The 24754-nt window shown below is 30.4% G+C and overlaps 1 protein-coding gene across 1 annotated transcript; it reads left to right on the forward strand.

The window, feature by feature from the left end:
* The first annotated feature begins 3112 nt into the window (after nucleotides 1–3112).
* LOC143069526 (uncharacterized) lies at nucleotides 3113–23674 on the forward strand. The gene is made up of 8 exons (XM_076244205.1): nucleotides 3113–3234; nucleotides 10117–10231; nucleotides 10694–10841; nucleotides 11582–11796; nucleotides 12715–12885; nucleotides 13739–14109; nucleotides 14925–17579; nucleotides 18870–23674. Exons 2-8 carry the CDS (start codon nucleotides 10175–10177, stop codon nucleotides 18937–18939), a joined length of 3687 nt encoding a protein of 1228 aa, XP_076100320.1. The 5' UTR covers nucleotides 3113–3234; nucleotides 10117–10174; the 3' UTR covers nucleotides 18940–23674.
* The last annotated feature ends 1080 nt before the right edge of the window (nucleotides 23675–24754 follow it).

A 24754-nucleotide genomic window follows, 5' to 3' on the forward strand; every position in this document is an offset into this window, starting at 1 on the left:
AGTAAATATTACTGGATATTTTGGTGAATAAAGATAACTTAATAAAAAATACATGTTAATATACCGTTACACTTGGAATGTACAAAGTTGGTATCTTTGTCACAATTTTTAATTATTTTTTTTTATTCATGTTCTGCAAACACTTTTCAGAAACGCAATAAACTTGTCAAAGGAGAAGTAAACTTTTACCATGCATGACTTGAAAGGAAGTACTTTATTGATTTTAGCCCACTAAAGTAGGTTAAAATGTGGAAACCATGTAGATGGTGTACAGGTCACAAATATCACATGGTGCCTATTTTAAAGATTTTAATTCCAAGTTAAAAGTTTTTTTCTTTACTGGATTTAAAGAATTTTACATTGCCAATGATTTGGAATAAATTGTATATAACTGGAATTTCAAAACCAAATATAAATACATTTTTTTGGCTAAAACATCAAGATACAAAGATTATGGTATCCTGTATCAATGAAGAAAATATGGAAATTTCTGAATAAATTGTACTAATTGTTTTCAAAACAAGCACATATTTATGAGTTTTATAATACTGTTACATTTAAGATGGATTTTAAGAAAAAGTATACTGTTCTGATTATTTTAAGCAGATTTTGCAATAAAATAAAACTAAAAAAATGCTTTCGGTTTCTTATGGTTTCCTGTCGCGTTTAAAAAAACTTTAATTTAACATTGAAAATAGATTTTAAATATTAACATGAAGCAAGTAACACTAGTAATGGTGTTCATTTATGTCTTTTGAAATATATTGTGCAAAATAAAGAAAATAAAGATTGGTTTCCTGTTTGGTTTCCTGTCACGTAAACGGTGACTCAAAATGTATTATTTTTTTCTTGAAAAACTCAATTGTTCCATTAATACTATTCTAACACCAACACAACCCACAGAATAAAAGTTAAAGTTTTAGAACTTATAAAAAAGGATACAAAAGGAAACCAAAGGCCGAATACCAAATTATGGTCCAAATATGTGACATCTTTTCACCCCTTTATTCAAAATGTTATAAACAAAGTAAACGCAGATTTTTGACATTGACATGATCGATGGATACACCAAAAAGAAATTATGTTTTAGCATTTTAACTACTGGATTACCTGCGAAAACGTAGCTCTTAAGGTCCTTTTGATGATTTTTGATATATGGGGACCATGCAAAAAAAAAAATCAAAGGACAATAGAGCTACATTTTCGCAGCTACTACTGGATATGAAATCTATGGAAAATTCTGATAACATACATTTGCACATATATGACACAAACAGTAAGATTAATTTGCAAGAAAGCAATAAAAAGGGGATATACATGTACATTGTAGATGGTAAAATTTATGAGAGTAAATTTTAATATTTTCTAACCGTTTATTGCTTCCTTATCATGCTTATCAAGGATAAATAATTTATTAGATGTATACACCTTATCGCAATTATGCTATTTTGTCCGCCATAACTGGACATCATAAAAGTTCCCGTAAAATTTTGACATCATAATAGAAAATATCTGAGGCACAGTGGAAAATTGATTGTTGTATGATGTCAAAAGTTGAAGCAGGACAGCTGATTCTCGGGTCAAGAGGGACAGATTTTCAAAAATATGTAGTGATAAGGTGTATAGTAAGACCTCTTATTACATGTAGATCTTACTGTACAAATACTTGACTTAATTCAGTTGTGTGTCATGTGTGTATTGTATACATGTATATATATATTTATCTTCATATTGGAAATAAACACATTTATTCTAAAACCAGTTGTTGGCATGATACAGATTATGTTCTTCTCATATATATATTTTATGATGGTATAATACTTAACCCTTAATGGAAGGGATTGTACTTGATGATGACGATATAACTTTCAATCAATAATTGGGTCTGGAGCCATAGCATGTCAGTAGTCTTTTGTTAATTTATGTATCATTGTCATTTTGTTTAGTTTCTTTTGTTACATGTATCTATTCTGACATCAGACTCAGACTTCTTTTGAACTGTGTTTTACTGTGCGTATTGTTATGTGCTTGTTTTTTCTACATTGGCTAGAGGTATATGTGGAAGGTTGAGATCTCAAAAAACATGTTTAACCCCGCCACATTTTTGCGCCTGTTCCAAATCAGACGCCTCTGGCCTTTGTTAGTCTTGTATGATTTTTATTTATAATTTCTTATGTATATTTTGGAGTTTAGTATGCCATCCATTATCACTGAACTACTATACATTTTTGTTAAGGGGCCAGCTTAAGCACACCTCCCAGTGCAGGAGTTTCTCACTGCATTGAGGACCCATCCGCTGTTGTCTGCTCTTTGGTCGGGTTATTGTCTCTTTGACACATTCCCCATTTCCATTCTCAATTTTATATCATGTATGCATGATGCTTTGTTTAGTACAAGTTTTTATATTCAGTAAAAGGCTCACCAGTTGTATGTTTTATGTGGGTCTCATTGGGGTATAAGCGTGTTGAAAGTCAAATTATCGTGCCATGAAAACGGGAAATGAAGTTAAGTGGTTTAGCTGGACACGGGAAATTACAAAAATATGAAAATTGCTTACGTACAGTGTAAGCGGGATACTAAAATCTGACAAAACAGTAACTTGGATTCGCGATCAGAACCCCGTAATGAGACCCTCTTTTATGCACAGGCACTTGTTTCTATGCACGGGAAGACCACGTAAATATATGTTGATAGTGGGTCTTCCCAAAGCTCGTAAATATACGTTAATAGTGGGTCTTCCCAAAGCTCATAAATATACGTTGATAGTGGGTCTTCCCAAAGCTCGTAAATATACATTTGTACGTTGATAGTGGGTCTTCCCATTGATAGAAACAAGTGCCTCTGCTTTTATGCCTAATTAAAATAAAGTTTTCTATCTCAGACTCAGGTTTGTCAGCTGGTTTATTCCCAGGATGTGTACATCAAATATAAAAAAAAATAAGCTTTTTCAAAATGATTAACTTTACCGTCTTTTAACTTATGTAAATAGTTTGTTTACAAGAAAATTTATAAAGTTCTCTGCATCTCAAAAGTTCATTATGTAACAGTTATGACAAGTCTAAAGAACTTCCGAGAATGTCGAAAATCGGATTTCTCGGACTTTTTCTATGTGTTAATTATATCACCGGAAGTTGATTTTTGGATTGGAATGTTTTGTGACCAGCCAAAAAGATGTGATAAATAAGGATGTTTTACCTTTATCATCTACAAAAATACAAATTTAATATAAATAAGGTAACACATGAAAGTTTTCTTCCTGTCTGACACTCACACTATCCTTGGTTACTTGAAATTACGCATGTAATGATCGGAACAAGACATGCAGATGGTTACTAAGACAAAATAATTACACAGCAGACGTCGACTGACAGATAATGACTGTAAACACCCAAAATCATTGAAGATGTAATTGAAAATTTACACATCGAATTCTTAAATCACGAATTGTATGATGGTTTTTTTCACTCAGCAAAGGCTCAGGTTCTCTGCTTATTTAAAGACCTATTCTCAAGTCCTTCAATTAGACAATTTAGAATATATACCTTAAAATCATGGTCAACCTGGACTATCTATTTTGTGGTTATTTATATTTGAAATTTAAGTTTTGAATATGTACATGTATATCGAAATGAATTCTTACTTGTCCTTAACAACATGTACATGTTAAAATTTATTAATGCATTAGAAATCATACACTATGTACATGTTGTAAATAGGCAGTGATAGTGCGTTTCCACATGTGGGGTCGCGTAGCCAATTTGGCCTTTGTAAGCTAGGCTAATTACCTGCAACTGATTTTATAATATACTGTCATATGATTGGGAAATGAAACCTGAAAGATACACGAAATATTATCAGTTATTATATTATATTATAAATAATTAATAATTATTTGTATTTAATGTATTAGTTAAAAAAAAAATAGGAACTCAACGTAAGTGTGCATTAAAATAATAAAATTATACTGAATTTGAATAATTGTAAAATGCTTAAAAAATTTGACTGTGAAAGTTATTTTGTAATAACATTCGAAACAGAAACAAAAAATATGAATAACTACATTGTAAAACAACTAAAAATAAGTTTGAGTGTATGCACAATTTAAAGCAATAAGATAAAATTTCATATGTCATGTATGTCTAAAACTAGATGCATTTAACCCTTTCAACGCTATACACGGCATATGCCGCGATGACATACGCCGTCCACCACTGCTATTCGCGGCATATGCCGCGATGACAACAGATTTTTCATAAGGACTCTTAAACCATTCGGATCCTCTCTAATTTTTCCTTGTATGAATCGAGGATATACAAGGTCTCATTTGCGCTTGAAATCCCGGCAATTTTTATTGTAAAATCATGCAGTAGAAGGAAAATTGAAGGAAAATAAAAACAAATATTTTGACAAATACAAATGGCGGACATCGGAAACGAAGCTGTAAATATGGAAATATTTCAGCATTTCTATGGAGAAACTGACAACGAGGATTAGTTAAAAGGTTTCTTGTTATCTCAATGTGTTTATTACATTCAATTCGTGTGGGAAATGTGATTTGATCGATCATTACGAGACGTAGAAAAAGGGGGGAAAACGGAGGTTGACTGAAAATTTTGAGGACGGAGCCACTGATTTGTGCCACGATAACATAATACGTTGTGTATGGTGCAATATGCTACGGAATCGAGCAATTGGTGTCTTCTTTATTATATGGCAGATAAAACAACAAAATAGATGAAGACTAAAGTAGTTTTTATTCAAAACTCAACACAAATGTAATAAATTACACCTTTTACCTGTTAATTACCTGAAAATGCAGGTAACCTGATAAAAAATTTACTGAAATAACTGCCTAACATTACAGTTCATACTCTCCTGAGCATTTTTCATGCAATAACTTTCTCTGTATCTCTTATAATAAAAAAAGATACAGCAGTCTGAAAAGGAATATGGACCATAATTTGCTATTGGGCTCGTTTCCTACAACGATAGAAAAGTGATAAAAATGTGTATTACTGTAAGAAAAGTTGTAACTACATCTAAAGATGCCTTTATTTTTATCAACATACAAGTGTATGCTACTCTTCCCTAGAAAAAAAATTGAAATTAACAAATTTCAAAGATTATACGACAGTATTTTTGTGTCGTTTCTCGCGTTACTTTTTGCTTCCGAAGTGCATAACGCTGACTGATTTATAGATAATCGTCACCGGCAAATTCGTAACTTTTGCTTTCAAATAATAAAGAACATCTACCAATAAGAATAGTCAGAAGAAAATGCCGAGAACTATAAGTATTTCTGTAGCAGGTGTAAGAACACTGGCGTTACTTTGGTTTCCAATTTCGTAACGCAAATTTTAGATGATGTAATCTGCTTTGTTGTAATAGAATTCTTTATAACAATATGCAAATATGAACTCTCTCGAGATATTCAAACAGGTAAATCAGAGATGATTTACATTCTAGTTTTGTTCTTCATAATAATTAAGTTAGAAAATGACGTTATCGTTATGCGTTACATTTCAAACGAAACAGAAGTCCAGTTATTTCCTTTTTTTTATTAAAATTGTTTTTGTCGTTAAGTTCTAATCATTTCCGGTCATACGTGAAACATGTGACTAACATGTGATCATGCCCTTACGGCCGGATGTATGAAATACTAGGTCTAAACATTGTTTTTGTTCCCAACGGGATGTTAGCAAACATAATCTGTAGACTTGTTTCGTCTTGTTTAAAAAAGGAAAATACAATTTTCAAAGAGATTGCACCGGGGGTCTATTATTTTTCCTATGTGCATAATGTTACATACGATCTTGTGTGAAAATAAATGCCCAATGACTTGACAAAATCGATTGCAGATTTGACAGACGTTATGACACACTTTGTTTCCTGATAACGATGTAAAGGGTCCTTGGAAAATTCAATCGACATTACGTCTCTTATCATTGTGCCGATGCTCGTTGGATTGATTTTGCTTCAGCAGTAAATATTACTGGATATTTTAGGTGAATAAAGATAACTTAATAAAAAATACATGTTAATATACCATTACACTTGGAGTGTACAAAGTTGGTATCTTTGTCACAATTTTTAATTATTTTTTTTTCATTCATGTTCTGCAAACACTTTTCAGAAACGCAATAAACTTGTCAAAGGAGAAGTAAACTTTTCCATGCATGACTTGAAAGAAAGTACTTTATTGATTTTAGCCCACTAAAGTAGGTTAAAATGTGGAAACCATGTAGATGGTGTACAGGTCACAAATATCACATGGTGCCTATTTTAAAGATTTTAATTCCAAGTTAAAAGTTTTTTTCTTTACTGGATTTAAAGAATTTTACATTGCCAATGATTTGGAATAAATTGTATATAACTGGAATTTCAAAACCAAATATAAATACATTTTTTTGGCTAAAACATCAAGATACAACGATTATGGTATCCTGTATTAATGAAGAAAATATGGAAATTTCTGAATAAATTGTACTAATTGTTTTCAAAACAAGCACATATTTAGGAGTTTTATAATACTTTTACATTTAAGATGGATTTTAAGAAAAAGTATACTATTCAGACTATTTTAAGCAGATTTTGCAATAAAATAAAACTAAAAAAATGCTTTTGGTTTCTTATGGTTTCCTGTCGCGTTTAAAAAAAACTTTAATTAAACATTGAAAATAAATTTGAAATATTAACATGAAGCAAGTAACACTAGTAATGGTGTTCATTTATGTCTTTTGAAATATATTGTACAAAATAAAGAAAATAAAGATTGGTTTCCTGTTTGGTTTCCTGTCATGTAAACGGTGAATCAAAATGTATTATTTTTTTCTTGAAAAATTCAATTGTTCCATTAATACTATTCTAACACCAACACAACCCACAGAATAAAATTTAAAGTTTTAGAACTTATAAAAAAGGATACAAAAAGAAACCAAAGGCCGAATACCAAATTATGGTCCATATACTGTTCTAATGAATGAACACACAAAAAATGCAGCAGCAGCAGCCATTTTTCTATTTTTTTGTGTAGCGTTGAAAGGGTTAATATTTATATTCATGATATTCATGATCATTTATTTTAAGAACTTAAACTGTTTTAATTTTGTATTGTTTTTCTCACTTGTTTGTAAAAAAAAATTTATTTGATAATTATCTAAAAAATATATATATATATATATATATATATATTCCATTATATCAATAACTATAATTAATATTTTAAAAATAATATTCAAAGACCAACCAGAGTGTCATTAAAAACAGATCGATTCTTATAATTATAGATTTGTTATTATGGGCCCACTACGTTTGCGCGCATTTGGGGATTAAAATGTTTGCGTGCAGCTTTTGATTACATTTGAGCACATTCATTTTACAGGAAAACTCAGGTAAAAATGTAATTCTAATATGATGTTCTTCTTTAGCTTTGGGTACAAAGCCATGTTCTAATTCGAATAGAACATGGGCTGCACGTGATTGACGTCACAATTGAAATTGCAACGTCAGATGAATTTTGAACAACACCAAAGATCAAAATGGACATTTTTGTTGGTGTTGTTCGCTAGGAAATTAAACAAAAACATTCTAAAAGTAAGTTTAAATGTTTCTGTTCTTCTTTTATTGACAAACTGTTGATTTTTCTATAACGTTTTTGTTCATCAAATCAAAATGGCGACATTTTGAGCGTCTACTATAGGTCCGCTTCGAAGTACAAAAGTTCAAAATATTCCTATTAGAATAAATGTGTTTAGTTCCGATGCAAAGACCCTATAAGTGAATCAATATTAACGCCAAAATATGCAATCTTTAATGACCTGACAACAGTATCTTAACTATATCCCTTCTTAATAAGTCTGTTCAAAGGTTTTGTTAGTTTTTGAGGTGAATACTGACACCTTTGTGCTTTATAAAGAATATTTCCATAAAAAATTGGATGTGAAATACCTGAACGTATAAGAAGGCTGCATGTTGAGCTATATTTACGAATGATGTCCTTATACCGATGATAAAATTTAGTAAATGTTTTGACTAGTTTGTGATATCGAAAACCCTGGTGTAATAATTTTTCAGTAATACATAAATTTCTCTCGTTAAAATCTAAAACATTGTTACATACACGAGCGAATCGTACAAGTTGAGATATATAAACACCGTAAGATGGTGACAAGGGAACGTCACCATCTAAAAATGGATAATTAACGATAGGAAATGAAAAATCATCTCTTTTATCATAAATTTTAGTATTCAGCTTTCTGTTAGTGATATAGATATCAAGATCGAGGAAAGGGCAGTGGTCATTGTTAGTATTAGCTTTATTTAAAGTAAGTTCAACAGGATAAATTTCTTTACATGTAATATACATACTGACAATGTTTAAAAGCCTTAAATATGTTAAGGGATGTTAACATGATTATGACAGCAACCTAACATTAATCATGTTAATTAATAATGTATTACAAGAGATGATATATGTGTACATTGTATATATTTGTGCATGCATCTGTGTGTCATAATTGTACTATATGAATTTGCAATCAGGACAAAATTAAATACCAATCAATATTTAAAAAAAATCTTCAACTGTAAATACAAATGAAATAACCATCATGATCATGATCTTATTTTCTTTATTATTCATCAATAAACTAAGGGACACCACAATAAGTCAAATCAGACTAGTATATTAATTATGTAATATTGGTCGTCACAGCCAGTGTAGACTGGAATCAAATGATGACTAATTATTGATCCATTTCTTCAGGTGTTCTAAATTAACAATTATTGATTCTAATGTCAATGGACAGATTTATTTATAGATTGATTCTCAATATTTGTCTTCATGAGTAATTGGATAATGTCCTGATAAGTACTTATAATAGCTTGTGGACATTACAAATTTGCATAATGATGAAAAATACTATGACCATGATGACTTAGCTTAAAACGTACAGAGGAAGACTGAGATGGGGACAAGAAGCATTTATAAAATTAGAATTTTAGACACCACAAAAGATTTGACAAATTACCAACAACCCATCAGTACAAGAAGAAAGAACTTTACATTTATAGCACAAGGCCTATTTAATGGAATAAAGGTTGTTTGATGTTGTCTGCATGTACTAATTACCCATCGAAAAAGCAGCCTACCCCAAAAAAAATATGACATACATGGTTTCAAAGTTTATTTAGTTTAAAGCTCTAATGTCAATTTGTCAATTAGATTTTTGTCGAAAACATGTATCTTATTTGTTTATATTATTGGTATAAAAAATCCCTACGTACCATCATGTACAAAACTCTACATGCTCTACAAGGCACGGGTATGTACATGATGTAGGCAACATCAAACAAAAACTTTTTCTTGATAATCTGATTTGTCATTTTATTGTTTATCTCTTCACTTTAATCATGTTGATCAGCTGCACCTTAGAATCATTTTATGTAATAAATTTTCATTTCAGTAGGTTTAAGTCATACTGAGAATAAAAAATCAGAACAATTTACACAAAAATTATTTAATTTAGAAATAAATGCTTAATTTTATTTAAAAAAAATAATCATTAAACAATCTTTGCATTACAAAAATTGTTTAGACTAAATAAATATTAGGTTGAAATTTTAAGCTATTTTACATTTATAATGCATTCAGTTTGATATCTTACATGTCTTAAACATGTTTGATGTAAATTTAAAACTGAAAGAAAAAATTATGTTCTTAAATTCATATATATTTAATGAACATGATGAACAGAGTTTATGCAACTCCAAAATTCACTGATATTTTTGCAGCAGTATATATATATATATACAGAAGAATAAACATGATAAAGAAGATACTAAATCTGATATAGAATAAAAACTATACACAACCGATTTTCAGATGATATATAGGATTTGAATAATTGATGTAATATGCAATGACATATTAAAATCTACCTCAATTGGTCTCTTGTGGATAGTTAATTTTATTTGAAATCATACCAAACCTTATTTTCGTGTAAAGAAAACATTATGTGCAAAGTGCTGAACAAACTGCCACATCTTTAGGTAACTACAGTGAGTTAAAGTTATGAATTTTAACATATTTTGAGTAACATTGTATTTTATTTTCAGGTCCACAAAATCTTAAAAATGGGTTAAATACACCTTTAGGTGTAACAGTAGGGACAAAATGACCACTGAAGATCTACTTGTTCCAGGTGTGGTCATCAAAGAAAGATGGAAAGTGGTTAGTATTCATCATCCTTAGATTCTAAATAAAGTAATTAACATGGTAAAAGTACTGGTTAAATGATTTTGGAATATCTACCATGTCATGCATGTCTACTAATTACATGAGTTCAGCCAAAAAAATGTTCATGTGCTTCTGTATTGTTTAATGTTCCTAAGGCAATTAAATAAGTCAAAGTGTCAAGAATGTGTAGGTATTTTAAATAATCGAAACAAAGTTTGTATCCAGAAATTATCAAAAAGTACAAAAGATTTGTCCATTATGTCCAAAGTTCAAAGTTACAAAAAATATGTTTTTAAATAAATTTACAAAAATGATACAAACAAAAATAAGAGAATCCACATTATCAATGATTATAAGGTAAATATTATTTTTGCCATGTAAGAAGATTGTTGTTGATGAAGAAGAGTCATTAGTTAGGGGAGATAACTGAACCAAATATGATATTTTTTTTTCCAGACCAAAAAGATTGGTGGTGGTGGGTTTGGAGAGATCTACGAAGGAACTGATCTGATTACTAAAGAGTCGGTGGCCCTTAAACTGGAATCTTCTCAACAGGCAAAACAAGTCCTTAAAATGGAAGTTGCTGTATTAAAAAAGCTTCAGGGTAAGAAAACAATGACGTTTAAAAGACAAACCCATCATTGATGACTGACAAATTATTACATTCTTCAGTTACTTCAAAGCCAGTTTATTGTTTCAAAATTATGTGCTTTCCTTAAGTGTAGTTAAATTTATCTGTAAGATGTGGATGTATTATTATAGTAACTATATATTAAGGTCAATTAGTAATAGCAATACCGTAAACTATTGGAAGGCCTGATATGATAAACATTCATGTATCCAAAGAAAAAAAAACAATATCCTGATTTATGATAAATATTAAACATGTTAAAGGAAAATTAGATTATGACGGACAGCAGCCATTTAATTTACAGTTAGACAATGGACAGTTACAAACAAAACATGGCAGTGTTGAACATTTACACTAGAACTTATCTTTCCCAAAGCTTGAAACAGTGGTATAACTGCACAACATAAGATTAAATTGTAATAATCCGTTTGACAGTGCTTGTTAGACCAAACGAAAAAACCAACTCACACAGAGACTTATCTTATCTGGTTGAAAGCTGAAAACTGTCTTGAAAAAAAGTTTTGAAGAACAATGCTGTATTAAGTTACTCCAGAGATTATTTAAAATGTCACAACTAAAGGGTGTTATTCTTAAGATCAATGATTGTAATAAGCTAGTAGCTTATATATATATACTATAGTGTCACAGAATTAATTCTTAAGTGGACTTAATTAACAAAAATAAATGAGAACATTGTGCTGTTTTATTTACAGGACGTGATCATGTTTGTCGGTTTATTGGCTGTGGTAGGAATGACAAATACAACTATGTAGTTATGACATTACAAGGAAAGAACTTAGCGGAGCTGAGACGGAGTCAATCTCGTGGATGTTTCTCACTGAGTACTACACTGAGACTGGGAGCACAGATGTTAAAGGCAATAGAGTCTATACATGAAGTTGGTTTCCTTCATAGAGATGTCAAACCAGTAAGTTTAAAGTTCACTTTCTAAAGGGATAGGTGAACACAGGGAAATTTTTTAATCTAAATCTTGGTTTAGATCATGACATTAAAGCCTAAACATACTGTCAATCTTAAAAAATAGATATTCTTAAGGTGGTACCTAACACTTTAACAAAAATTTATTTGGTTCGTTCAATTTTGATAAAATTTTGACAAAGTATTAACTTTGACCCTTTAACAAAAATATAAAAATTTCAAAAATTTTGAACCAACCGTTTTGTCAGAAAAACTACACTGGTTATATAGCAGTTTGACAAACACTAATTTTGATCATTGAGAAGCTTAATATTCTTTTTACAACACAACGTAATTAAAACGTTTAGCTGAATTTACAGAGTTATCTCCCTGTAGTGTTAGGTACCTCCTTAATAGAAGAGAGATGAAAGATACCAGAGGGGTCATACAACTCATAAGTCTAACAATGCAATGGCAAAACTTGGAAAACAAATCTGAAAATACAAACAAAAGTACACAAAACATATCATAGAAAACTATAGACTTAGCAACACTTACCTAATCATAATATTGTTGAGATCTCAGGTGCTCTTGAAAGGTAAGCAGATTCTGTTCCTCATTTTACACCAATAGTGTTGGAACATATCCATCATCACCTGTAAAACAGATATACCATAACAATAAACCAATTCATGATGACTCACAAACAGGGGTTTAAATTTGTTTGAATAATGAGAGTTCCAGGGTAATTTTAATTTAAACAGGAGATGAAAACAGATGCTTTTGAAGGAATATTTTATATAGTAATATTGTAGTTTTACTTGTGTTTTCAAGACACAGTTTAGACAGCTTTTACTTTAGAAGAATCATAACTGTTTTGATTTTATTACTACTATATATACATTGATTAGTACATTTTAATTTACAGTCCAATTTTGCAATGGGAAGACTCCAGAAAGATTGTAAGAAAGTGTTTATGTTAGATTTTGGCCTAGCTCGACAGTATACGACAGCCACTGGAGAAGTACGACCTCCTAGGACAGCAGCAGGATTCAGGGGAACTGTCCGATATGCTTCTGTTAATGCTCACAAAAATAAGGTACAAAAAAATTAAATCTGTTGGCTTTGCTTTTGTGAACCTACCGTAATCAGTAGTCAATAATCCGTATTTGTACAGAAATTCAGGAGTAAAAATTGTCACAAGTTAAAAACATTTGGTGAAATACAGTTATTTCAAATCATGGATGATAGTTAATTTGTAGTATTTAAATTAAAAAAATGGTATTCCATCATCAAGCATTGTCAAGTAGAATTTGAAATGCTTGTAAATTAATTTAGAACACTTCACTAGTAAAAATTAAAAAAAATCACATTTTAAAAACAATTAAAAAAAATTGTGTTTATCATATTCTGACTTATAAAAAGAATCTTTACATTTCAAACAAATAGTGAAAATGTGTAGAAAATCAGTACTTAGATATTTTAAAAGAACAAAAAAGAATAGGAGAAACAGTGCCTTTAAGGGGGTAGACCTTGGTTCAGGGAGATAACTCATTAAATCAGTAATGCGTTTGTAAAAGTCAAGTTTCATCAATGTATTTTAAGCATTTATCTGAAACAGAGTGGAAATAATCTATGTTACCTAGAAGCTTAGAATATATTTATGAAAGTGGTTGACACAAACATACTGATGATTTTATGAGTTATCTCCCTTAACCTAGGTCTACCTCCTTAAATTAGTTATTGTATTTATGTTAGAAGGACCTTTAGCTAAAACAAAACATATGTAGCTGTATAAAACACCAAATATGAAGGATCAACTGATTATGGTTTTAAGTTAATACATTGCTATGGATAATTGTCAGCACCAAAACCAGTTGTCTATCAAAATGAAAAGTAACTGCATCAAACAATCAAAAAAAACCTTTAATTTTTTGTTTTCTTATTTGCAGGAGATGGGCCGCCATGATGATTTATGGTCACTGTTTTACATGCTAGTAGAATTTCTATCTGGCCAGTTACCGTGGAGGAAGATCAAAGACAAAGAACAAGTCGGCATAATGAAAGATAAATATGATCACTCGTCACTTTTGAAAAACATGCCGAATGAATTTGCCACATTTCTTGAACACATTTGTAAGTTAGAATACTTTGACAAACCTGACTACCAGATGTTACACACATTACTTGATCAGTGTATAAAACGTAAAGGAATTAAAGAATCGGATGCTTACGACTGGGAAAAGATCTACTCTGATGGTTCTGTAGCTACCACGATAACAACGTCACCTCCGATAGGAATTAAACAGACACATGGACAGGGGTACATATATATATATTTGATTTTTTATTGACTGACGTTTTATTTAATAAGTTGTAAGTGCGTTAGTGCCATTATTATTTATTGACTACCATTGTATACATGTATTTTCAATCATGAAGTAATAATTGTTTGTTTGTGTAATTTAGTTCAGCTCATGGCTGACATTTTTTGAAGCCATATTAATGAACCAAGTACCCATGTTCTGTACTTTAAAATGGATGGAAATTTGCCGGGGTCCATTAACCAATGGCACCCAAAATTTGAGCAAGGCTACAAATTGTTTTAAACATTTTTGTTTGATCATATAGCACTATAATATCTATATCTTATTGGTCCATTTAAAGATATTGACTAGGCAACCCTCTATAAATACAGTTTTCATTCCTGAGTCTTTAGGCCATTCTATTAAAACATATATGATACCCAAAGAATGCACTTTGAAAATTGGGTAGAAAAAAAAAGCTGTAGTGTCAACTATAAAATTATTCTAATACTTCATTGTACAAAAACTCCCATCAAAAGATGACATTTTGAAATGCCTTTCCTGGATCTCAAGAACAGCTCTTTTAAAACATTTAAAAAAAAAAAATCTTTGTGCATATGTCAATGAGACAGCAACCCAATAACACAAATAACCAATAGACAATCTTCAATCAGTCAAAATATATGCAATGTTTAAAAGGTATATATCATCAGAACCACAATATTTAGTGTTGACATGATTAACAAATTAAAATAAATCCAAAATTGATGGTCCAAATGAAACTTTAGAATAGATATACAAATATAAATTTTCATTGTATCTTTCATTTTAGGCTTCAGCCAGGAGGACCTCACACACCAGGACATGGGGCAACAGAAGCCATGGATGAAAATCTCAGTCAGGATGAGGTCGAGGACAAGAAGATGAAAGATTATATCATCGATAGTAAAAATATTGATAACAAACTACGTGAAGAACATGGCATTATGGAAAACCAGGAACCGAGAGGCGTACTGGAGATACAGGAAAAACATCAAGTGGAAGAATTAGTTAAAGAAGAAACCGTTGAAAATATTGCCAAACCTGAAACTAATATTGATATACTGGCTGAACGGTTGAATAAGATTATGAAAACTGAAGTCAAAGTTGAGGAACAAAAGCAGGATGTTGAAATTACACAAGATAATAGAGAGATTGTTCCGAAAATAACACCAGCCAAAAAAGTTATGATCATGCCTGAAAAAGATGTAGATGTTGATGATAATGATAGACATAGGGATGAAACTGTAGGTAAAAGAAGGGATTCTGGGATTGATCATATTAGTAAGGCAGGCATTACTTTTGCTGTCATGGAAACAGAAGATAAAACACATGATGGTGTCCTTGATGAGAATGCTACCCGAGCAGCCCCATTAACAGTAGCTAGTCAATGGCAGTCAGCCTTTGGTTCTAGCTCTGATAGTTCTAATGATGAGAGTGAAGGTGATAATAATGCTAAAGCCAAAAAGTTGTCTAAACATAGAATGAACACTTTAGGGGATGAGGAAGAATGGCGTCCAGATAATGCTTTACGTAATTCTCTTGTGTTACAGGATGATAATGATTTTCTTAAAGGATCTCTGAATTTCTTAGATGACGAATTAAATGAAAGCGATAGTCAAAGTAAAAGAAAAGATTCTCATATGAAAACTAGTTCATCATTGGGACATATTGGTGATAGACATTTATTGAAATCTAGTCCCGGCAAAGGAGCTCTGAAAGACAAAAACACTTTAATGTCGTTATTAAAACAAGGAGGAAGGTCATCACCTCTGGCATTCAAAGAGGGTTTATTACCTTCCTTAGGCCAGTTTAAAGTGGGTCCGTATGGTAAGCCACCAACGCCACAATCAAAAAGGGACAGTTCACCAGCAAAAAAAGGAACTAAACGGGAAGAAAATTCAGGTGTTAAAATGAAACGATCAGAAAGTGAAGGGAATAAATTAGATAAAATAGACAATATAATGAAGGGATTACTGGAGGAAAGTGATAAGTTTTCTATTGTAAAGTTTGACAATGATAAGCCTGACATTGCTCAAACGGACATTGATACAGTAGATCCAAAACCTGAGATTAAACCTAGTCAACAAATCACTGCCCCTCCTCGACACAAAAGTGCAATAGATCAACCCGATCAAATTACCTCTAATCCTTACGGTACGATTTTAGATTTCAATTCTATAGGTAAACATTCGGAGCCTAGTACAAAACCAAAAATATCTGTTGATAAAACAATTAATCCAGTCAAACTTGATATTACAGACACTTTAAAACCAGTGAAAACTAGTGATAATGATAGTGGAATTCATATTACTGATAAAACTTCCGATTCTATTTTAAGATGTTTAGACGATAATGTGCCGACAGACAAAGTTGGTCATGTGACTGATGTATCATATCAGTCACCGTTATCAAATCTCTTGTCAAATCCTGGACCACAGTTACACATACCCACTAGTCTAGAAATTATAAATAGCCTCCCATCATCGCCAAAGAGAAGACAACTCCCTGTAATACAACAAGATAATGAAAGTAGGAAAATAACCGTTAGTAAAAATACTGAGTCATTAGAAAAAGCTGTGAGTAAGAATAGTGAGTTGTTAAATAAAGTCAACAGTAAAAAGAGTGGCTCAGTTGAAAATTTAGTCAACAAAACAGATGAATCATTAGAAAAAGTCATGAAGAAAAATACAGAACTTTCTGAAAAGTTAGTCCATAAAAAGGTTGAACTGCCGGCAAAGGTAGTTAAACCTGTGATACCTAAGAAACCTGCAATTGAAATAAAATTAAATTTAGATGAATTTAAGTCTTCTAATCAGACGATAAATATCATGGAAATGGATGATCATTTAGATTTAGATGACTTTGAATCAGCGAAACATTTATTTGATAGTGGAGCTAAGATAGATTTAGACAATCTTGATTCCGATCGACAAAGTTCACATAGTTCTCATCATGACGATAAGGCAATAAACAAAGACAAAAAGGAAACAAAGCCTGTAATCTCTAGTCTTAAATCTGAATCACAACGGGGGAAAGTTAGAAAACACAATAAACTTCATTTTGGGGTAAAAGACGGTAAATTAGTCAGGAATACCATGTCTCCTATACTGGAAGATCCAAGTAAATTAGTAAAGGAACAACTTAGGATATCTTCATCAAAAACATCAAATAAAAAAGATTCAAAAGAAAGTGAATCCAAAGAAAAATTAAAAAGTGATTCATCAAATGAAAGATTAAGTAGAGCTGATAAGCCAGCAGATCAAAAGCGTTCAAATTCGGTTAAACTCAAACGTTCCTCATCTGCATCACGATTGGATCGCACAACGAAAGATTTAGAAGATGTTAAAGACAAGCTGTCAAGTTTATCACCCAACCCACCAGATGCTGATCGTCTTCCTAAACCACCACCTGGCCATGCGCCAAAAAATGCTGCAGTATTAGCGAGGTAAGATAAAGGATAAAAAACTTGCTATTCCTTCTCCTTTTCCTATCGTTCACTCTGATTGGACTTTACTAATTCATTAAATGTTTTTTTACCTTGTCCCAATGGCTTTCCAGCATATGTAATGACTACTTTTCCCCTGGTGGTCATTTAAGAAAATATGTTGGTCTCAAAATTATTTTTATTGCGAACTACCTGATTTACAAGTGTTCGCCCTTCACATTTTAGTGAATTTTGGAAGTCATAACCTTTGGACCGCCACTTTTCAGATACTGTTGGGTGGCATGTAAAACTGCACATTAAACAATAGAAACAAGGAGTCTTGCAGTAAACAACACATGAACTATTTGAAAAGGTAGAAATTATAATTTAGCAGAATCTTCCTCTTAAATTTGACAAATATCAGTCCTAGTAGAAAAGATTTGAAAAATACCAAGGGGACATAACTGGAACGATACACTCTGAAATTTTTAAGGGAGACAATTACCGTAGCCATCATAAAATGATAAATGTTTCAGTGTAATTTTAAATACTTGTAAAAATGGTACAAACATGTTGTACATTGTTGTAAGTGATTTGAAATTATGGTGTAGAGTGGTGAATCCAGTGCAAAACACTAAAAACAAATACTGCAAAACTTGGTAGATAAGAAAACAATTTTTAATCACTGTGATTTACATTCTTATATTTTTTAATTACATCAAGAACATATAGGTAAACCTGTTAACATTGTATCTATTTCATGTATAAATTTCATTTATTTTTAGTTATTCCATATATATACTGCATGTTACGTATATAATTTATTTCATATAATAGCTCGACTGAATCTTTGTAAGTATTATCGTAAGTGTGGTTATATATTTCTACTTTTTTCTATTTATTAATTAGTTGCACTGTGTCCTTTTATTTTGAAAAAGAGATATTGAATAGGGATTATTTTATGCCTTTCTATCAGCTACCCCCAACCCCCAAAAAGTAAAAGCGGCAACCCCATTCAATAATTACTGTGGATTCATTAGTAATTATGGTGAATTTATCATAATGAATTTTATATATGTGGTGTATCATGAATCTAAGTATTCAACAAAATACATGTTTTAAAAAGACTTCTTTGAAAATTTGTAAAAAATGATTAAATATTCCAGAATTCTGAAAATTGGTTAACGAATCCACAGTAATTATGATAATTTCAATGTAACCATGGTAACCTCATGTGTCTCTCCTTTATATATTTTGTATAGCTTTGCTTTTGATGTTTTGCTTATTGCATGTTTTTATTTTATTTTGCAGACGTCGTCGCTACAAAATGGCGTCCACCAATACAAGTCCAAGAGAACCTTCCTCACCCAGGGCTCAATAATAATGGTGGACCATTTCTGTTTTCATATGTGATCACAATTCAAATGTGATAAAACTGATTTGAGCCAGTCTTGCCTTAAACTGCAAGACATATGTTCACACCATGTGTTCAGTTTAACTCGTGCATTTACAATGTATTAAGATCTGTAAAAGTGATTTTAAGCATTATTTTGAGAGATCTGTATTATTTTATATCAAATTTATGAGTCATTCTGGTATAGGCCTAGTCCTCTTCTATTTGTATGTTTTGTATGAAAAGAAAATGTATTTGTAAATGCCACAGCAACTGACCAAGCAATTAAAAATACTTCATAAAGATATTACTTGTAAAACTTTGAATTTTATTCCCCATATTCATGATATTTAAAACATGTTGATCTTCTTTAAATTTTTCACTTATCAACAGTTTTGTAGCACCCAGCACATTTCTACTCAAGTCTTTCTGTCATTTTAACCAATGCCAAAATTGTTTTTGAAATTAAAATATTAAGGTTTCATTAAAAATAAAAGAAAAAAGATTTTTTTCAGCATATTATTAAAGCTGCTGGCTCTTTAGAAAATATTAGAAATGTCTGACTGCACTATAAGCAATGAAAAATAGAGATAAATTCTGGCAAGGATACAGTTGTATATTGCAAGGCATTTGTTTGAAAGGTTATGCACTTATAAATGTTTACTTAAGGTGGTACCTAACACTACAGGGACATAACTCTGTAAAGTCAGCTAAACGTTTTAATTACGTTGTGTTGTAAAAGGAATATTAAGCTTCTCAATGATCAAAATTGTTGGTTCAAAGTTTTTTAAATTTTTATATTTTTGTTAAAGGGTCAAAGTAAATACTTTGTCAAAATTTTATGAAAATTAAAGGAGCCAAATTAATTTTAGTGAACGTGTTGGGTACCACCTTAATGTTCAATTCAGTGCTGTTAGCATGGTTAGTTGTAATAGCAAGCTATTCTACATCAAATAGAAATAGTGTATTACAAAATAGGATGCACATGTTTTGTTTCATTTTGCAATTTGTGTTTATGTCTTTCGATTGATATTGAAGCATTATGTATGGTTGTTTATTATAGATTATATACTTCTACCTCTTTTTTCAATCAGAATTTAGCAATACTTTTCTTTGATTCTTAAAACATATGCGATGTATACTTACATAAATAACGTAGATTTTTTATGTCAATATGAAAATACTGTTAAAACATTGAATTTTGTGGGATTCAAATTTTTCTCTCCAATAAAGCATTTGAAAGTATTGCTTAATTCTGATTTAGGAAATAGTAGCTAAATTCTGTGATTATTTTGTTTGTAGAAAAGTGCTAATATGCTTTATAACAGATCTTTTTTTTGTTTTTGTTCATAGTAATTATGTTTACATTAATTGTATATTTAATTTAGGGAAAAAACATTTATTATTTTTAATGGGAAGAGTTACTTCCACCTTGTTAAAAATCAAACAAACTGTGTTACAGTTTGTTTAAAACAGTTCAGATCATGTTTTGAAATTGAAATGTTAAGTTCAGATTTTTATACGACTGCAAAAATTGAAATTTTAGGGGTATTATAAGGTTTATTACTCTTTAAATTAATTGAGAACTTGGATTTTGAATGCCTCCCCTAAGGATACACAGACTTGTTTTAAAAGAAGAGTTTCACAATTTATTTAAATACTAGTTAAAGTGTTTGTTGTCTAAATAACAAAATCTCTATTACTCTCAAATAATGTGCTACTGGAAATCAAAATGTTTTTTATAGGAGAGTTTTAAAGAAGTGTAGATGAAAAGGTATTTGTTTTGTCTGAGAATTGTGTATAAAAGGATCATAAGCAAATATGAAAAATAATTTTTAAAGAATATTCTCAAAATCATATTCATAATATGACGATCAGTGCTATAACATCTGAGACATAGATAATCATTTTAAGAAACATGAATCACATGATCTGTATAGTTTTTTCATTTGTCATGTGACACTAAGTGCTATCATCTACATATCACATGATTTTGTACATTTACCATGTGACCTGTTGTCATTTCAGATAGTTAAAATGGAGGATCTCCAGATTCTGCAATATAAAAGATTAATACTCTGTGAAAGTATGATTTGTGATAGATCTCGGGCAATGTGTTATGGTTGTATTGTGATCCGCAATGTTTGTTCTCACAAGATTATGATGTTGTTTTGATATCTTTTGTATGGTTGTGTAGTAGAATGCCTGACCCTCAACATAGGCTTGTTTGTACTTAAATGGTTGTTGACATCCCAGTGAATCTGAATTGTAGATCTTTTTTTTATATTTGTATTATTACAATATTTTAAGAATTATATCTCAAGTATAGTCTTTTTAGATATATAATCTTTTTACATTTCTGGAGCTATGATGCGCATTGTTTTGAGAACAAGTTTATAGCCAAAAGTTATTCTGTACACACTTGATTTTGTTGACAAGTGGCAGCACCAACAGTCGTAATGAGAGAAAAAAAAATTGTAAAACCTGAGAATTTTTATTGTTTGAAACATTTTCAACATGTCAGAAGGGATTTTGAAATGTTCTATAAATGAAAATTGTTATCTTCTCATGCTTATGCTGTACACATTTTTCTCAATCTGGGAACACATTATTTCTATTTTTTAGTGTAATGAATAATCCCTGTTGTAGGGAATATGGAGCCATTTTAACTTTTCTCTTTAAACATTTTTCAATCTAACTTCGTTTTCACTTTAAATTCATTTTTTTCAGTATTCCACAATTTTTTTTTGACAATTGCTTCGTAAAATTGATTTTATAGGACTTAACATTGACAAATTAATGCATTGAATTTACATAACATTAAAGATGTTCACATGACGTAAGAAATAGATGTATTTACAATTTTAATTCTATTACTTAGATATACCAATGATTTTACAGTATATAAGTATTATTCGATATAAAAGTACATTCTCATATAAATTGTACATCTTGAAAATTAAACAATACTGATGCTCTTAACATTTGGACCCAACGTTTTTATTTTCCTCTTATGTTATATACAAAATGTGTTAAAATGTCAGAATGTTTGCCATCAAAATGAAGAATAGTTTTCAATGTAAGCAAAGTAAATCTATTCTAAGCTTTTAAAGGTCGCTTCTTGAAATTGTAATGTTAATTTGTTCAGTCATCAGATAATGTAAAGATATGAAATTAAATTATTTCTCCTTACATCAACACAAAAAAATAATAAAATCCTTGAATTAAAAATATTCTTTTCCTGTTTTATTTGCATGATGTTAAATATGATTTTTCATCACTTAAAATAAAAATTTGATAAATATTTTTAGGGAAAAGTCCTTGACATTTATTTATCGGGAAAATGATGTTATCTTCCTAAAATATAATAATCAATAAATATTTTGATATGAATATTGTTCACAAGTATCAGAACTCAATGTAAAAAAGTGAAATGGATAAATTCCCTAGGGGTCTTCAATACTCTTCTTTCTTTATTTGGCCCTTTAAATCTTTTTTTATGAGTTTTTTTTTGTATATAAGAATTGTGTATGAACTTAATTTTAATCCTGGTATCTATAATGAGTTTATTATTAAACAAAGCATTTCAAACAATATCCATGACTGATATACAAAATGTAATTTAAGTATTTTAAAGTAAAGTATGGAAAAGTGACTTTATGGTTCCTTAAATCTGAGAAAAAATTCTATTCTCTGCTTTCACAAATTCATGTATGCTAGTTTTACATAAAATACATATGGTGATATTTAGCTCATTTCAAAATAAATAAATATTACTGATGGTATCTTGCTTACTTAAATTTGGTGAAGATTTAAACAATGCTTTTCACTTTGATAGTTTAAAAATACTTCTATTTTTTAAATTTAAAATTTAAATTCTACCAGATTTTCATTTAAAGAACTACAAAAGGTTCTATTTTTCATTTTTTATTTCTTCAAATTCTAATTAATATTTTAGTAGACTGCCTTCAAAAGAGTCTTTGTGATAGTCATAGTATGTCTGTGCCATCTTATTCTTACTTCGAGATTTCACTGTCAGTTCAGAGCTTCAATGATCACATGTTGTGTTATTCTGTTGTAAGGCTTTCAGAATATGTTTATTGTAATACATTTGTATGAATGGTTATTATTATGGTAGAGTATTGAAAGTAGTCAAATTGTGTTCTAGAATTTTCTTATAATTTTTTAACATAAATAGCTTTTAATTAAAAGAAAAGTGATCACACATTGAAGCAATTTGTTTTGGATAATATTCATTTCTCTGAAATCATTCATGCTTCTTAATGACCCTGATTTCATTGTTATGAATATTTTACGTTAAGTTTGCTTATCATTTCATATTTGAGTCTTAAGATTTTTAACTTTTAACGAAATGATTTAATTGTTTTCTGATGTCATTCATTATAGATAAGTTGAGGAGAGATATATTGTGAAAGGGAACATGCCCGTCTTTGGTTTTGATTGGTGTTAACTTTACGCCACATGAACACAAAAAGGCTTTATCACGGCAATCCTTCTTTTGGTTATTTCCCTTAACAACTTATTACATTGAAGATTTAAGAAAGTTCTATAACACAATTGTTTATATTTTTGTTATAATTTGATTGGTCAGAGTACTGCCATGTTTGTTTATGTTAATGATGCATTATGGGAAGCATTTTATTTGCTTTTCAAAAGATTACCATGCAATCTTGTTACTGTCAATAAAAACATTATATGCTCATTTGTCCTCAATGCTCTTCAACTTTGTATTTGTTTGGCATTTTAACTGTTTTGATCTGAGCGTCACTGATGAGTCTTATGTAGACGAAACGCGCGTCTGGCGTATTAAATTATAATCCTGGTACCTTTGATAACTATTGAATTAGTGGATCATTTATCAAATTTTATGTTACCACCCCTTTCTATTTGCAGAAAATGTAATATTAGGCAAAACAATGCAAAATGTTATTTTTTCAATGCCATGATTGTTGTCTTCAACATTTAAATTAAAAAAAAAGAGTTGTCATAAGATACATTTCAATATATATTTGTTTCTGATGAAAAATGCAAAGGGGAATTACCAGTCCCATTATTAAAAATCAACAATGGTTGTCTCAAAATACACCAGTGGCATATATTTAAGGTATAAGAGTATATTCAGAACACACAGGAGGCTTATTGCATGTCTAAAAGAGTATACTGTTTGACCCCAATTCATCAAAAAATTCTTACCTTTCAAGTAAAATGTGTCATGTGTGCTGTTGTTTGTTTGTTTTTTTCATTTTTAACCATGGCGTTGTCAATTTGTTTTAGATTTATGAGTTTGACTGTCCCTTTGGTATCTTTCGTCCCTCTTTTAAGCCAATCATTAACAGCTGGCAATTTGTAGAACTATTCTGATTACATGTATGGGCAGATCTTTTGATCAGAAACAGTTTTGCAAGTTCAGTGGGGAAACTTCATAAATATGTGTATGACACAAAAGATTTCTAAAATAATTTAGAAACTGCAAGTAACTGTCAATGCAAAAAAAGGGGGGATATAATTGTCACAATTCAAATGTATTTACGCATTGTAAATAAATCACTAACTGGTACAGCTCCTCAATTGTATTTTTTTGATAATATCACTTAGTTTGCATATAACCATTGTTTATATTAAAAAAAAGTAGTACAAAATAAGCATGAATTACTCAAAACTGGAAACTGAAATGGTAAACATAATCGAATTGTTGTATAGATCTAGTATTTGGGGTATATCAGAACATAAGCAACTAGAAAATGCAAAACAGGCCATGCGGATACTTTTTGTGGCCTTTAAA

Source organism: Mytilus galloprovincialis, chromosome 3, assembly GCF_965363235.1.
Source record: "Mytilus galloprovincialis chromosome 3, xbMytGall1.hap1.1, whole genome shotgun sequence".
NCBI lineage: Eukaryota > Metazoa > Mollusca > Bivalvia > Mytilida > Mytilidae > Mytilus > Mytilus galloprovincialis.

Excerpts from the sequence above, each read along its gene's own strand:
- LOC143069526 (XM_076244205.1), top strand. The coding sequence starts at position 10,175 with ATGACCACTGAAGATCTACTTGTTCCAGGTGTGGTCATCAAAGAAAGA. Across the intron at positions 10,842-11,581 it reads TGTATTAAAAAAGCTTCAGG|GACGTGATCATGTTTGTCGG; the intron begins GTAAGAAAACAA and ends TTTTATTTACAG. Across the intron at positions 12,886-13,738 it reads TTAATGCTCACAAAAATAAG|GAGATGGGCCGCCATGATGA; the intron begins GTACAAAAAAAT and ends TCTTATTTGCAG.